At 43.4% G+C, this 16,389-nt stretch overlaps 1 protein-coding gene across 7 annotated transcripts in view; it reads right to left on the reverse strand.

The window, feature by feature from the left end:
* LOC140411058 (sodium/calcium exchanger 1-like) overlaps positions 1–16,389 on the reverse strand; it is a 430,006-nt gene that overhangs the window by 110,586 nt on the left and 303,031 nt on the right. For 3 of the 7 annotated variants that reach the window (XM_072500053.1, XM_072500057.1, XM_072500052.1), the window contains exons 3-7: positions 8,775–8,881; positions 7,395–7,415; positions 4,059–4,076; positions 3,910–3,924; positions 3,539–3,607 (exon numbers count right to left, since the gene is read on the reverse strand). The exons of 1 other annotated variant lie outside the window; for it this stretch is intronic. In XM_072500053.1, the coding sequence (XP_072356154.1) occupies positions 3,539–3,607; positions 3,910–3,924; positions 4,059–4,076; positions 7,395–7,415; positions 8,775–8,881 (230 nt within the window). Of the gene's footprint in view, positions 1–3,538; positions 3,608–3,909; positions 3,925–4,058; positions 4,077–7,394; positions 7,416–8,118; positions 8,223–8,774; positions 8,882–16,389 lie in introns of those variants that run through there. 3 more of the 7 variants (XM_072500059.1, XM_072500056.1, XM_072500054.1) reach the window with 3 other exon arrangements.

The following is a 16,389-nucleotide window of genomic DNA, read 5'->3' on the forward strand; positions in this document are numbered from 1 at the left end:
AGATCAGTTACCCTTGCCTCTGTACCAACGGAAGGGAAAGGAAGGGGGGGATGGTGGGGAGAGAGGGGAAAGGAGGGGGGAGGGAGGGAGTCAGAGTGTTGGTGGAGGGGGGGCCCAATAGGGCACTTCCTGAACTATCTATGGAGGCAGAAAAACAAAAGAACCTTCAATTATGATGTGCCAGATTATGGGAGTCCCCCAGAGAAGGGGAGGGGCGACGCACTGTCAGGCACGAGTGAGCCTTGCACCCCAGGTGCCTTGCAGAGAGCCTCATATGCACTCTCCGCTCCTGACACTGGGCGGCTGACGGCCTTCGGACAGTTGCCCTCCAGGCCCGAATCCTCCACCACACTGAGTGCGGCAAGCTAGAAGGGCCCCAAATGAGTTGTTTTCAGAAAAAATGTGCACTTTCTACTTTTGTACATTGCACTTAGTCTCTGAGTCCTCCCTGTTTGACTCTACAAACTTGTACTGGATTCTTCGTGGCCCTCACAAAAGTTCATCTCCATTTACAAAAGAAACATGATTTGAGAGTTTAGATAAATCAACAGATTGTTTTTTATTCATTCTTGGGATGTGAATGTTGCTGATAAAGCCAGCACATGTTACCTATTGTCATCTTAATAAGTTGTTGATGAGCGTCTTCTTGACGTGCTACAATTCCTGTGGTATAGGCAAACTCAACAGTGCAGTTAGATTGGGAAGGGATGTTGATATAGTTCCACGTCAAGATGCTGTGTGGCTTGGGGGAGAACTTGCAGGTGGTGGCATACCCATAGATCTGCACTTATCCTGGATGGTAGAAGTAGTGGGTTTGGAAGGTGCTGCTCAAGGAGTCTTGGCAAGTTGCCACAATGCATCTTGTAGATGGTGTACACTGCTGCCACTGTGTGCCAGTGGTGGAGGGAGTGAATGTTTAGGGTAGTGGATTAGTGCCGATTAAGCGGGCTGCCTTGTCCTGGATGGATGGAACTTCTTGAGTGTTGGAAGATGCACTCACTCCGGGAGCAAGTGGAGAGTATTCCATCACACTCCTGACTTGTGCCTTGTAGACAATGGACAGAATCTGGGCAATCAGGAGGTGGTGCACACCATTAAAATATACATCCTCTGAACTGCTCTTGTGGTCACAGTATTTTTGCTGCTGGCTCAGTTAAGGTTTTAATCAATGTTAATTCCCCAGGATGTTGATGGTGTGGGATTCAGTGATGACAATGTCATTGAATGTTGTGGAGGTAGTTAAATTCCCCCTTGCTGGAAATGGTCATTTCCTGTGGTGTGGATGTTTACTTGCCACTTATGAGCCCAAGCCTGTCTGGGTCTTGCTGCATGCATTAGATTAGATTACGTTTCTAACATGAATTAAGTTATTCAGTCCCTTTGTAAGTTTCACATTTTGCATATTTCAAATGGGACTAAAGTGTGCAGATTGCAAAAATGCATTAGGATTAAAGAGTTGTAAATCATTGAAGAATAGAAGGTTTGTATCAGTGACAGCATTTGTAATCAGAATGCCAAGTATATTAGAAATTAGTTCCAACAGAATTGGAATCAAGGAATAATAGAAAAAATTATACAAAAAAAACTCTTAACCACTAAATTCTGCAATGAAATGTGGCCATAGGATCATTAAGTATCAGTGGCTAATAATTATAAATTCCAGGGTTTACAATGCAGACACAAGTCATTCAACCCAAGTGATTTATGCCCGTGTTAATATTTCTCATCAATCTCCTCCTGCCCTCTTCATCGAACTTAATTTGTATATTCTCGCTCGTATTTACCTAACTTTCTCTTAAACCTATCTATGCTATAATAACTTTTGCAAGGCTTATCAAAGGCTGCACTTTTAAAATATTCATAAAATTCATCAGGCAAAATCTTACCATAAAATGGTGAGAAAAACGGAGTGATCTCTCACAGAATCTTGAGCCACTTAAAAAAAAAAGTTGAATGGGCGTAGTTAACGCTGTCACTCTGGCGGGGCGATGTCTCTAAGAGCAGGGAACTGGCTTCAAACAGATTGGGGAGCAATCTTTTTTATAATATAAATTTAGAATACCCAATTAATTTTTTCCAATTAAGGGGTAATTTAGCGTGGCCAATCCACCTACTCTGCACATCTTTTGGGTTCTGGGGGCAAAACCCACGCAAACACGGGGAGAATGTGCAAAGTCCACTCGGACAGTGACCCAGAGCCGGGATCGAACCAGGGACCTCGGAACCGTAAGGCAGCTGTGCTAACCACTGCGCCACCATGCTACCCTAGGGAGCAATCTTTAAAGGGTGTCCCAACCAGCGTTGCAGCCGATAGGCACCCAGGCCACATCTCGGAGCTCACACCCTGACAGTCATCGCCGGCACATCCCACACCCACCAGTCATCACAGGCAGTTTCCCCTGCCCACAGCCCGACAGTCATCACTAGCAGATATGCAAACACCCCACCGGCCAATGTCACTCCCCACATCCCCCCCCAACTACCACACATATACAACTCTCCCCAATGGGGCTCCCACTAAGGTCCTGTTTTGGTACAATTGGCACTGCCAAGAAGCACCGGGCAATGCCAACCTGGCAGTGCCAACCTGTGCCAGGGAAGTGCAAGGGCACTGCCCAGACATATCCCTCTACCCTTCTTCCACCCCCCACCCCAACTCCCGGTGGGATCCCCTTGACTGCCACATGCATGGCCAGACTTGACGTAAATTACTCTGGCGTGACCAGGTCAGGATTCCGTTTGTGGAGTTGGGGGGGGGAGGAGGTCTGGAGAGAGTGCTCACTAATGACACGGTAATGTCGTAAAATGAGGTTCTCAGACTTCATGGCACGGTTCTTACTATCCCACTGGAGAAGGGTGGGGAAAATTCCAAAACCCGATCACGCCGGAGAGAATCACGTTTTCCGATTCTCTCCGAGTTTCTCATGGACAGAGAGGGCTCAAAATCGCCCCCATAGTGTTGTCGGCAAAGCTGAACCATGAACAAGAAATGATTGGGGGGGGGGGAGAAAGTGATAGCAGAAATTAGCAGTCTGTAATGCCATAACTTAAGATATATTATATATTCTATGATAATCTACTGTAAGTATATTTACTCTACACTTTTATTTTGGAATTTGACATTGAAGCACGTGAGTAAAATAAATACATAAATCCTGTAAACAGCAGGATTGGGCTACTAGTGAGTAGAATGATTCAATAAGGTTAATGCTCAATCGGCAAGTACATGCAAATCTGAATGTTAATTAAAAGATTGGTCCGGTGGCTTTAGCAACAATTATTAGTAACTATCACTATAACAAGATGACAATTACAAAGTGCAGAGAAGCAGCTTATATTCACAGCAGAACTTTTAGAACATTGATGTAATTATGGTGCTTCATTCCCTTTCGACAGGCTATTACTTCTAATGAGTGAGATGTGAAATGTAGATGACTGAATATGTCAAAAATGCTTCTTCAACTTTAAACAAAGTGCAAATTCTCTGTGTTAACTGAAGTGCAGCTGGTGATTTACAACACAGAAGTACTCATTATACCTGCAAAGCAGATGACAGTAGATGGAATCGGATTGTCCCTAAAATGAACCTTCCTGTAGATAGCATGGCCTAAAAACATGGGAATGAGCCACAACATAAAATAACTTTCCTGTTCAGAACTCCTTCACAATAAAAAACACAAATATTTTCATCTTATTAGTATCAAATTTTGGGTTAATTGGTATCGGTTGATCATTTAAATGTTTGCGCTTTATTGTCTCCATGTTAGACACTAAAGTGTAAGAGGTTTGACGGTATTATTAAAATCTTATATCCTGAGACTTCTAGTGCAAATGATATAAAGTGCCATTATATTTAACTTGTGAGTAATATTACACAGTGCACTGGAAATTCATTTTACAAAGTCTTACCATTGAAGTATTTTGCTTCAAAATTAAAGAGACGAGGGTAAAAAGGGAAACAAGAAAAAAATGTAGTTGAACAACTGTAAAATAATTGTGAACTTAAAAACTTGCATTTGGAATTTAAAGAAATAAGAATCCAATAAATAGTGTCATACCTGTCTTTGTGAAGGGTCCTAATAGTGATAACATCAAAAATATTGTTATTTTTCAAAATATAATATTTATATTATGGCAGACAATTTTCTTGGCACGGTTTTAAAAGACAACCTGATCTGAATTTCCTAGTTGATATGCAACACTGTTAATTTCCACAAGAAATTGGTGCCAGAAATAAATCTGACTGTAAACTGACCTTATCTCAGCACCCTTTTCTCCATCTGGATTGGCTGGAGTACTCCTCAGTGAGTCATTCCTTCTTTTCCTCCAGCCATATGATCAAACTAAATTTGGTAGGGCCTGTGATGACTTTTCTCTTTCTTTCCATTCCTTGTGGTTACCATCATGTAGAAATACTCAAACAACATCTAAATGGAGTCTCGGCATCAGCTGACAATTTTTACTGGCTCACTGGCATTATAAAATCATGGTTCCCTCCTTGGGAAGTGAGGAACTGTTTCAAGCTCTTAACAAAAAAACTCACTGAGGAGTATTCCCGCCATTCCGGATGGAGGAAGGAAAAAGGAGCCACGATAAGGTCAGTGTAGAATTGGATTTATTTCTGTCACCAAATTACAGTGGAAATTAATGCGCTTGGCTGGCAGTTCTGCCAAGCTGTCCCTTAATCTATCCATAGTGCTATCACAAGAATCTATAAAACCATCAATGCCTTTTCAAAAAGTTATAATGCATGTTTAATAGACTTCCATTTATCCTTTCAGCAACAAATAACATCATGTAGCATTACATCTTCAACATAAACATCTCATGATGATTTACTGCAACGGCAGGGGAGTGGGGAGGACGGGGAGGAAAAGATAGAATTTACAGTGCAGAAGGAGACCATTCGGCCCATCGAGTCTGCACCGGCTCTTGGAAAGAGCACCCTACCCAAGCCCACACCTCCACCCTATCCCCATAATCCAGTAACCCCACCTAACACTAAGGGCAATTTTGGACACTAAGGGCAAATTAGCATAGCCAATCCATCTAACCTGCGTATCTTTGGACTGTGGGAGAAAACCGAGCCCCCGGAGAAAACGCACGCACACACGGGGAGACTCCGCACAGACAGTGACCCAAGCCGGGAATCGAACCTGGGACCCTGGAGCTGTGGAGCAATTGTGCTAACCACTATGCTACCTTGCTGCCCTTAGGAATTCAGCAATGGACTCCCAAGCTGAAGAAGAAGAACAAAGAAAAGTACATCACAGGAACAGGCCCTTCGGCCCTCCAAGCCCGTGCCGACCATGCTGCCCGTCTAAACTAAAATCTTCTACACTTTCTGGGGTCCGTATCCCTCTATTCCCATCCTATTCATGTATTTGTCAAGATGTCCCTTAAATGTCACTATCGTCCCTGCTTCCATCACCTCCTCTGGCAGCGAGTTCCAGGCACCCATTACCCTTTGTGTAAAAAAACTTGCCTCGTACATCTCCTCTAAACCTTGCCCCTCGCATCTTAAACCTATGCCCCCTAGTAATTGACCCCTCTACCCTGGGAAAAAGAGGTTAAGAAGAATGACTGGAAGATTGGTTGAATAGACTGAAAGTTTTAAAGAATCAGATACAGAAGGACAGGTGAAGGGGGTCTCAGAAGATGGGGCCAAGGAAGTAGAAGGTTCTGCTACCAATAAATGGCCAAGGAGATGGTGAGGTGCAGGGGAGGGGGTTGCGGAATAATTTATACAAAATTCAGAGGACTGAAAGTCGTAGAAGGAGTTGTACGACTGGAGGAGACTGGAGAGACATGGTGGAGCAAGACCATAGAAGGACCACAGAGGGAAACTGAATGTAGTGGTGATTAAATCAGGGTAAGATTTCAGTGGCAAAGGGTCTTAATTAAGGGCCGAGATGGGCAACATTGTGAATAATGAAATAAAAAGTCCTGGGAACTCGACAGCATGTTTTTTTAAATTCATTTAAGGGATGTGGGTGTCGCTGGTTAGGCCAGCAATTATTGCACATCCCTAGTTGCCCGACAGAAGGTGTTGGGTTGCCTTCTTGAACCACTGCAGTTCTTGAGGTGTAGGTACACTATGCTATTAGGGAGGGAGTTTGAGGATGTTGGAACCTCATGTGAGGTTTTGATGTTAAGTTTCGAGTCAAACAGGAGAGGTCAAGGTTTTGCACAGTTCAATTTAGTTTCAGGAAGTGGTCAAAGAGGATGATGGAGTCTTAGCAAGATAGTGGAATTTGTGGTAGAAGCTAGAAATAATGGGCGGGATTCTCCGGCCGCATTCCCCCGGCAACCAGAGAATCCCGCCCAAGGTCAATGGATTTTTCCGTTGTCGGCATTTCGCCCGTGGCGTTCTTGTGGAGGATGGGGAGAAGAATCCAGCCCAATGTCTTTGGTCTTTCTTGCATTGAGCTAGATGAGATTCTGACTCATCCATAGTTTAATATCCAACAGCCGCTATAACAGCACAGAGATGGTCATTAAAGGAACTGGATGGAAAGATAAAGCTGTGTGGCATGGACGCACATATGAAAATGATTAGCATTCACTGGGAACAATCTGCCAGAAGGAGCAAGTCGAGATTTAAGGGAGCCGGCATCAGCAGAAATAGAAGTTAATCCCAGGTATTCAGTTGAACGACACACTCAGAACCACAGAATTATGGTCCTAAACTCATCCATTTGATGGTGTGTTGAAAAATAAAACAAAGTTCAAACAAAACCAAGTTAATTCTAATCAATTAATTTATTTTCCCTCTGAAATTTTCCCCAAACCTCAAGGTAGTGATATGGCATGAGTTTCAATTGGGTTAAAGTCCTCTAATATCTTGGGGCCCGAAGGCCCCAAAGGTTTGTGAACACAGGACATGGGGGTCAAAATCTACGTGCATGCTAATAATGTGTGAATCGGAGACAGTTGTTGGCTTGCCAGGTGATTTGATCATAGGCACACATTAGCCTAGTCCTGTCCTCATATGGAATTCACTCCTGCACAGTTTCAACATTGGACAGCTCAGCCTGACCAATCGTCCCTAACTAACCTGGGAATGTTGATGGCCACCAGTTATGTCCTTCGGTGGTTGAAATTGCCAAACAAAGCACTGCCAATATCCAAAACTCAGCCCTTTCTGTTCTCTATTTCTAATACCAGATTACAGTGTGTATTTATTCACTCAGGCATCATGGAAAGCTTTATTGTAATAATTAATAATTTGTATCATAGGTTTAACTATAAAAGGAATACTGGTTAAGATGTGCTTTGTAAATGTAAGCCAAGCAACTTCCTACAAATCTCTACAATTCTATATCACATCGATTGCTAGCATGGAACAGCTAATGCATGAGATAAACAGAAACAAAGAAGTTAAGGAAGCTTACCTAGCTCATTTAACAACAAAGCTGTAAAGAGAACAAATGTATAAAAGAAAAGTAAGACAAATAAGGAACTTAAAGTTGGAACAATGGAAGGGTTACAAAAAAAAACAACAGGTGTTTGAGCTACAACTTCGATCACCCTATAGCATTGGTGTGACATGTGAAATGGCTTTTCAACAATGTGCAGGGCAGTGTTATAAATTTTTACTAATTTAGTACAGGGAACAAATGTGCAGATACTAAGCAATGGATAACTCTTCCCATGGCCCAATTTCTGTGACTTCTAAAAAGATTGCCAAAATAAAAGTACCTCTGTATTCGGTTGAGTAAGCATAACACATACCTTACAAGCATACCCCTTTTAAAAATGCTAACCATTTTGATTACACCCCCAACAGAAATATAACTAATTTTTAAGAATGCCTCCTGTGATCATATTAATTTATTTGAAAAAATCTTTATTTGTGCTCCAGAGAGAAAAACTATCCTCAATAGAACGAGCTAGTTGCACTGTGCATAAAAATAGAAAACTGGACCTGCAGAATCTGTACAGTACAAAGACAGTTCGACATTCATCATGGGAAAAAACAACACAGAAAAAAAAACGCCCAACAGTCTGGGATGGCAAAGATTTTAGATAGTAAAGTAAGAGGAGAAAGTCAGTGTGAGAGTAGGACACAAACAGAGAAGAAAACAATTCTCAAAATGTCTTTTGTTACTCTCACACCTTTCATTCCTCTTCTGATCCATACAGGTTCACCAAGTGTAATGAAGAAACTGCCTTGTCTTTCATATTCCCCACGGTCAACTATATTAATGGTAATGGTTTTCCTGTAAGAACATAAGACAAAGGCAAACAATGGATTGGAGTTGTCCATCACAGTCACACATGCTTAAGTAAACTAAGTGATGGTTAGTGAGATGTTATGAAGGAAGGGAACCTGCATCACATTCAGATAACATTAATATGTAATAGGGTATAAACTTATTACTGCTGCTGTAAAGCTCAATGAGTTAATCTGTCATTTAAAATACTCATACCTTTTGGATTTTTATATGCTTTATTAGTTTGTAACATTATGTTTTGAATTGGTACTCATTTTTAAAGTACTTTCTGGTTATTAATTTTAATCAGTAGATGGGAAAACACAGAGTGCCATTTGAAAGGTTGCATGTGGATATTTGAAGCTGCAACCAAAAGGTCTACAAGAAGTTTGCATCCTGTATTCAATTTCCTATTGATACATTGGCTTTTACAAAGTTTTTACCCCATTACACATATCTAAATGTGTGCGTTATGTCCTGGGCATCTGATAGTGCCGAGCATCCCTGAGTGACATTCAGGCATGGCATTAAGGCCTTAGCTCTGAGCAGGTACCCCACCTTTCTTCTCACTCATCTCCACCAAGCGTGGCTCCCCAATCTCAATGAAGAAGTTCTTGTTTTTTTCATACTCCTCATCATCAATTACTCTGATTTCTATTGTCTTGCTGAAATAGAGAAGAAAAGAATTGGGGAAAAAAGTAAGAATTAAGAACAAAGAGAGAACAGGAGACAATTGACTGTTGTATCTTATTTAAAAAGTTTGTTTTAGTATCTCATGCTTTTAGGATAACATCTCAAATATACACCTGGAGAATAGAACTACTCCTATTTTCTAAACCATAAAGTGGAGTAAACCATAAAGTGGAGTGAACAACAGTAGGTTTTATCTCATGAACAGTGATACAAACTACCCCAAAATCCTATACACAAAATGCACATTAAGTAAAGCGTGGACTGGAACAAACCTGGACATTTGGCACTTTAGAGATTTGATGCATTTGGAGGTGACATAAACTGAGACTTAGAAAACGAGAGCCAGGGTAACATAAGCAGGGACTAGGTTCGGTAATGGTAATCAGGACTCAGAAGAAAGTAATCGGGTTAACAAATAAGAACCAGTGCTGGGAGAAACTGGGTTAAAGAATCGTCAATTAGGGCTACAGAAAAGAGGCCATGGGCTAGGAAGACCAGGACACAAGGACCTGGCCAAGTGAAAAATTCCAGCTGGGACACAGTATTAACCAACGTTTTGTTCCAATATTAGATAGAATTGTTAATGAAAATGCCATGTAACACAATTACTTTAAAAATCGGGTTATGTTATTTCCTCAACCAACTGTTCTTTATGCCATTTTTCATTCTGAAGCAAACCAGTCAAGTATCAAAAATGTTTCCAGTTTCCGCAGCACCTCTCATTCTATACGCATGTATATAATTATTTGAGTTGTATTTTCAACTGAATAATGTGATTGATAAACTATTAATTTATTTAATACCAGTCAGTTATTTTAATATATAAAAAAATGTGATTATAGGACCTGAAACATTTCCTTACAAGCCAGATAGGTGTGCAATGATCATGGGGAGTAATATGAATAGACTATTCTCGGTAGCCCCCAAACCTAATGATAAAAACAAATTACTGCGGATACTGGAATCTGAAACGAAAGAGAAAATGCTGGAAAATCTCAGCAAGTCTGGCAGCATCCGTAGGGAGAGAAAAGAGCTAACGTTTCGAGTCCGATGACTCTTTGTCAAAGCTTTGACAAAGCGTCCTCGACTCGAAACATTAGCTCTTTTCTCTCCCTACAGATGCTGCCAGACCTGCTGAGATTTCCCAAAATTAATGATCTTGGCATTCATTTCCAAGCCACATGTGCAGTATAAAGTAGCATGCCTGTGTGTGTTAATGGATTTTAATTTTTGTACTACACTGTACCTACTTATTTCACCATTTCATTAAATATTGAATATCACAACTTGCATTGAGTAAATATTTTTGTTAACTCAGAAAAGGCTAAAATTGAAATTCAACAATTATATAATGTAATAAAACATATTTTAACAATAACAGCTATCTAAAATATTAAATTTAGTATCTGTCTAGTTTGCAGATTTGGCAAATTTGCAGTTTCAGTATTAAATAATTGCTAATAATTTTCAATTATATAGACATGAAATGTAAACTTATCCATAAATGATCATTAACTGTGAAAACATTAGCAGTAATCTGCTGCCATAATGAAACACTCATAATATTATAGTTTCAGTCATGTGATGCCATATACTTTAGGTTTTACACCCCCTCTCATGTCAAAGTGCATTTACTGCCCTCAGGGCAATTCACAAATGAAAACAGAAATGATCTACAAGAAGTTAGCTAAAGTTGCACTGTCTTTTGAGCTTCTCGCAGAAAAATATTTTTCACTGTACCTCGGTACACTTAACAATAAACAAATCCAATCCAATCCGATCCGAATAAGGTAAAATATTTAAAAACTCGAGGCTTGCTTCTAAGAGTGGTCAAGAATGAGAAAAGACCCCAGAGGCTGTGGAAGCTCAGTTATTGTGTGTGTTCAGGGTAGTGATTGATAGATTTCTGGTTCACAATAACGTAAAGGGTTTTGGGGATAGTGGGTGTAAAAAGCATTGAAGTGTCCGATTAGCCATGATCGTATTAAATGGCAGAGCAGGCTTGATGGGTTGAATGGCCTACTCGTCTTCCTATGTTCTTCTTTCCTATGTACAAAGTGGCTCATTAAAACATGTTCAATAACTCTACCAGACAAACATCCGATTTCATGCTGAATGTTACTTTTCTTCAAGTGTTTACTCTATTACCTGGCCTGATATTTCGTGTGAAGAATTTTTAGTGAAGCTACAATAGAAAAAGTGTTTTACCAGTAACAGTGATCATGAAGCTGTTAAGATTGTTGTAAAAACTCATCTGGTTCTCTCATATTTTGGCATGAAGAGAAAACTCCGATATGTCTGCCTTACATGTGACTCCTGCAGTACACATCAACAGGGTTGATAGTTAACATCCCCCTGAAATGGTCTAGAAAACTACTCAATTGTGCTAAACTGCTACCGAAAGCAATAAGAATAATAAAACTGGAAGGATGACCGCTTGGCTGTGACCTAGGCATTTGCAGCAACAAAGACACACCCAAATGTGACATCCTTATTCAAGAAAGGCCGTAAGGGATTTTCTGTGCTGTATAACTCTATGATTCTATGACAGTTCTCGCAATGACTGGCCGGTTAGTTTAGTATCAGTGGTGGCAAGGTTTTGGAATGCATAATCAGGGAAAAAATATAACGCACTCAGAGGTGTTTGAGCTAAATAAGGAGAGTTTACATCAGTTTGTAAAAGGCCGATTGTGTTTGTCTAATCTAATCAATTTGTTTTGATGAAGCAGAAGGGTGATAAAGGGAATACGGTTGAAGTGATACGTATGGTTTTTAAGGAAGAACTTGACAAGACCATGTAATAGGTTGGTTATTAAAATTAAGGCTTATTGAATAGAAGGACAGGTATCTGAGGCCCTGGGATCCAACCTCTTTGCGTCGGAGACCTGAGGCGAGGGCTGTTCAGTATTGGTCCCCACAAACAGGGACCAGATACACTGGCACTTGCGGGCGTCACTGAGAGCTTCAGCCTCCCCCAGGAAATTGCCCTCTGGGCACTGCCAGTCTGGCACTGGCAAGGTGCTCAGGTGGCATTGGCAGCTGGCAGGGGCACTGCCAGGGCACCAGGCCGGCTTTTTTTCTGAACTAGGGATTGGGTCGAAGGGGACCCTGCCCATGATGTGAGGTAGGGTGTGTATGTGTGTGTGGGTGGGGGTTGCCTCAAGGTGAGTCATAGATGAGTTGGAGCTTTGGGGGAGGGGGGGGGGGTCCGGGGATTGTTTTGAGAGATCGGGACGCCACTTAAGAATGGCTTCCTGATCTTCTCCTCCACTGAGGTATGCGAGTGGAGCTCCTCAATACAGGAAACAGGACTAAGTGCAGCCTCGATGGGGCGTTCCCTGCTGAGGCCCGGATTACAACAAAGTCCCGTTAGATACTGTGGTTTCCTTGGCACTGAGAGTGCTGGGAAACATCCAGCTAAACGTGCTCGACAAGGGACTCTGCTGCAATTTGGTTAGATCGCACTCATAGACTTAATGACACCGTTCAAATTAGTTTGCAGGGACACTGGAACCTAGGGATGCATATATACTGATCTTTAAGGTGGCAGTATATATTCATAGATTCACTACAGTGCAGAAGGAGGCTGTTCGATCCATCAAATCTGCACCAACCCGCCGAAGGAGTATCCTAGTCTTGTACTGCAACCCTGTAACCTAACTGCAGATCTTTGGATACTAAGGAGAAATTTTGCATGACCAATCAACCTAACCTGTACATCTTTGGACTGTGAGAGAGAAGCGGAGCACCCGGAGGAAACCCAAACAAAAAGAGGGAGGATGTTCAAACTCCGCACAGTCACCCCAAGGCTGTAATTGAACGATGGGTCCCTGGCGCTGTGATGCAGTAGTGCTAACCACTGTGCCACCGTGCCATCTGCTCTCATAGTGAGAAAGTAGTTGGCAAAGTGTATGGAATCTTGAGCTTTAAAATAGAGGCGTTAAGTACAAAAGTAGAGAAATTATGCTGAACCTTTGTAAGGCTCTTGTCAGACCCCAACTGGAATTGGCTTGCACTTCTGGGGCGAAATTCTCCCCAAACGGCGCGATGTCCGCCGACTGGCGCCCAAAACGGCGCCAATCAGACGGGCATCGCGCCGCCCCAAAGGTACGGAATGCTCCGCATCTTTGGGGGCCGAGCCCCAACATTGAGGGGCTAGGCCAACGCCGGAGGGATTTCCGCCCCGCCAGCTGGCGGAAACGGCGTTTGTTGCCCCGCCAGCTGGCGCGGAAATGACATTCGGGGCGGCGCATGCACGGGAGAGTCAGCGGCCGCTGACAGTTTCCCGCGCATGCGCAGTGGGGAGAGTCTCTTCCACCTCCGCCATGGTGGAGACCGTTGCAGAGGCGGAAGGGAAAGAGTGCCCCGATGGCACAGGCCCGCCCGCAGATCGGTGGGCCCCGATCGCGGGCCAGGCCACCGTGGGGGCACCCCCGGGGTTAGATCACCCCGCGCCTCCCCCCCCCAGGACCCCGCCCACGCCGCCTTGTCCCGCCGGTAAATACCTACTTTAATTTACGCCGGCGGGACAGGCAATTTCTTGGCGGGACTTCGGCCCATCCGGGCCGGAGAATCGAGCGGGGGGGCCCGCCAACCGGCGCGGCCCGATTCCCGCCCCCGCCCAATCTCCGGTACCGGAGACTTCGGCAACCGGCGGGGGCGGGATTCACGGCGGCCAACGGCCATTCTCCGACCCGCTGGGGGGTCGGAGAATGACGCCCCTGGTTACCACACTTTGGAAAAGTCCTTGAGAGGGTACAGAGGAGATATATCAGGATGTTTCCAGGGATGGGGTTTTTAGCCTTGGAGAAAAGGAGATTGAGGGAAGATCTGATGGAGGTGTACAAGATTATGACAGGATTAGATCATGTAGACATGGAAAAACTCTTCCCGTTATCCGATGATAGAAGGATTCAGGGACATAGATTTATGATTTTGGGCGAGATGCAGGGGAATGTGAGGAAGATCTTTTTTTACCCAATGAGTGCTAATGTCCGAAAACTCGCTGCCCATGAGGGTGATGGAAGCAGAAACGATCAATGGTTTCAAAAGGAAACTGGATGCAGCAAGTCAAGTCACCAACATTTCTTTGACTGTACCTCCTTAACCTGTGACTTCCACCACTTACAAGAACAAGGGTAGAAAATACATGCAAACATGAGCACCTCCAGATTCCCCTCCAAGTTGCACACCGTTTTGACTTGGATGTATATAATTGTTCCTCATCGTCTGTGGTCATGTAACTCTCGGCCTAACAGCATCATGACAGTAACTTAATCCACAGACTGCAAGGATTCAAGAAGAAAGCCTGTTATCTATCACCTTCTCAAGGGCAACTAGGATTGGGCAATAAATGTTCACCCTGCATGCATAAAAACTCATAGTTTAATATAAGATTACACACTAAATATAAAGTAATGTACAATATATCAACGGTATATATAGTATATAGGAGTGATATTTAATACACTACAAACAATAATTTTTTAAAAATAGGTGAAAATGAGAATCTTTAATGACTTTCTGGTAGTAGGTCTGGAAGGTCCACGCTATGAAATCATGGAGAATGTGATTGAACTGCATGTTCTATCTGGAAAATCTGAAAAGCATTAAATATTATCGAAGGGTTAAGGAGATAGCTCCATTATGAGAGATATGTATCCTTAGAAAATGATGAAGTATATGATTTGTATTCAAGTGCTCGGCATGGTGGCACAGTGGTTAGCAATGCTGCCTCAGCGCCAGGGACCAGGGTTCAATTCCGGCCTTGGGTGACTGTGTGGAGTTTGCATGGGTTTCCTCCAGGTGCTCCGGTTTCCTGACACAGTCCAATGATGTACAGGTTAGGTGGATTGACCATGCTAAATTGCCCCTTAATGTCCAGGGATGTGCAGGTTAGGTTATGGGGTTACGGGACAGGGTAGGGTGGATGGGAGTGGACCTAAGTAGGGTTCCCTTTCAAGAACTCGGTACAGACTCGATGGGCTAAAAGGCCTCCGTTGAATCTGTGAGCTGGACAGTACCAATTGCAGTGTTGCCAGGAACAGCATGGTGAAATGTGATGGGGACTGATGGTCAATTTCAAACAGTGTTGAACGTGAGTACCATGATGCCCAGTAAGAAACCAAAGGTAGGGGTAGGACAGAATCGATGAAAGTTTACCTTATGGCATAAAAATCAGGAGAACAGACACATACTCAGCCATGATTGAATGGTGGAGTGGACTCGATGGGCCGAATGGCCTTACTTCCGCTCCTATGTCTTATGGTCTTATACTGAAAACCTTTGTGGGTGAAACTGGTTTTCTGCTGCAGCACAAAACAGCTAATAAGGAATTAGCAGAATGTTCTGCACCCATCATTTCTTTACATAATGAGAGATGGATCTGGCTGTTGTCCCTCAGGGCAGAGCTATATCTTGTTCATGGATGGAACTTTCCCATTCCTGCACGAGTGTTGGCTGAGGTGAGGAAACTGGTGCGCAGCTCGCCAGGTACACAGCCGACTTTTCTCACCAGCTTGTGCGGCACTCTGTGCAAAGACAATGGAGGCGAGGCTCACGCCGTCATGCTGGAGGGGCAACATTAGGAGTCCTGAAATCGGGGCACCCTTTTTAAAGGGCACCCCAATTTCCAATGAAAAAGACAGGAGCGCCGAGGGCGATACCAGGATGCCGGAGGCAGTGTCGGGCCAGCGACAGGGGGAAGTGCCAATGTACTGCCCAGCCATGTCCCTTCCCACCCCCCCGGGGGGGGGGGGGTTCTATAATACCCTGTGCACCACTGGCGGGTTCCCCTCAGTTTGTTCCTATTTTTAAAACACAGTTGTAAACCTCGCTAATGTGACGTCACCTCGGCAATGGGGGAATTCCTAATGTGGGGGGATGGGGCGATGCAGCGGGAGAGCCCGCTAATGGTATCAAAATATATCAAAATGAGTTTCCCGTCCTTCCTGGACGGGACTCTCGTTAGGTCATTGGCGGGGATGGGGATAATTGGAAAACAAGATTGTGCCGGCAAGATTCTCAATTTCCAGCTCTTGTAGGATTTTGCACCTCTGTTTGCCATTTGAGATCACACACATGCACGAAATACAACCCTCTCCCCCAAAAAACATCTGCAGAAATGCTCCATGCAGCATACGCCCATGAAGCCAGACATCAATCTCAATGGTGTCTGTATCTTTGGGGTCTCTTACTGACAAAGAGACATTAGTCCGCCAACATCCCCAAAGACAAACACTGACAGCGATTTAAGACTGTCTCTTCCCATTGGAGAAAGAGTGAAAAGCACATTACTTTGAAAAATAAAACTGCGCATTACACTCTCACTGTAAGGGAAAGGCTCCTTGAGAGTAACAGATCTGCACCATATCCTATGTTGGTATAAAATTGGGTCTGGTTTAGCACAGTGGGCTAAATAGCTGGCTTGTAATGCAGAACAAGGCAGCAGCGTGGGTTCAATTCCCGTACCAGCCTCCCC

This window comes from Scyliorhinus torazame, chromosome 4, assembly GCF_047496885.1.
Source record: "Scyliorhinus torazame isolate Kashiwa2021f chromosome 4, sScyTor2.1, whole genome shotgun sequence".
NCBI lineage: Eukaryota > Metazoa > Chordata > Chondrichthyes > Carcharhiniformes > Scyliorhinidae > Scyliorhinus > Scyliorhinus torazame.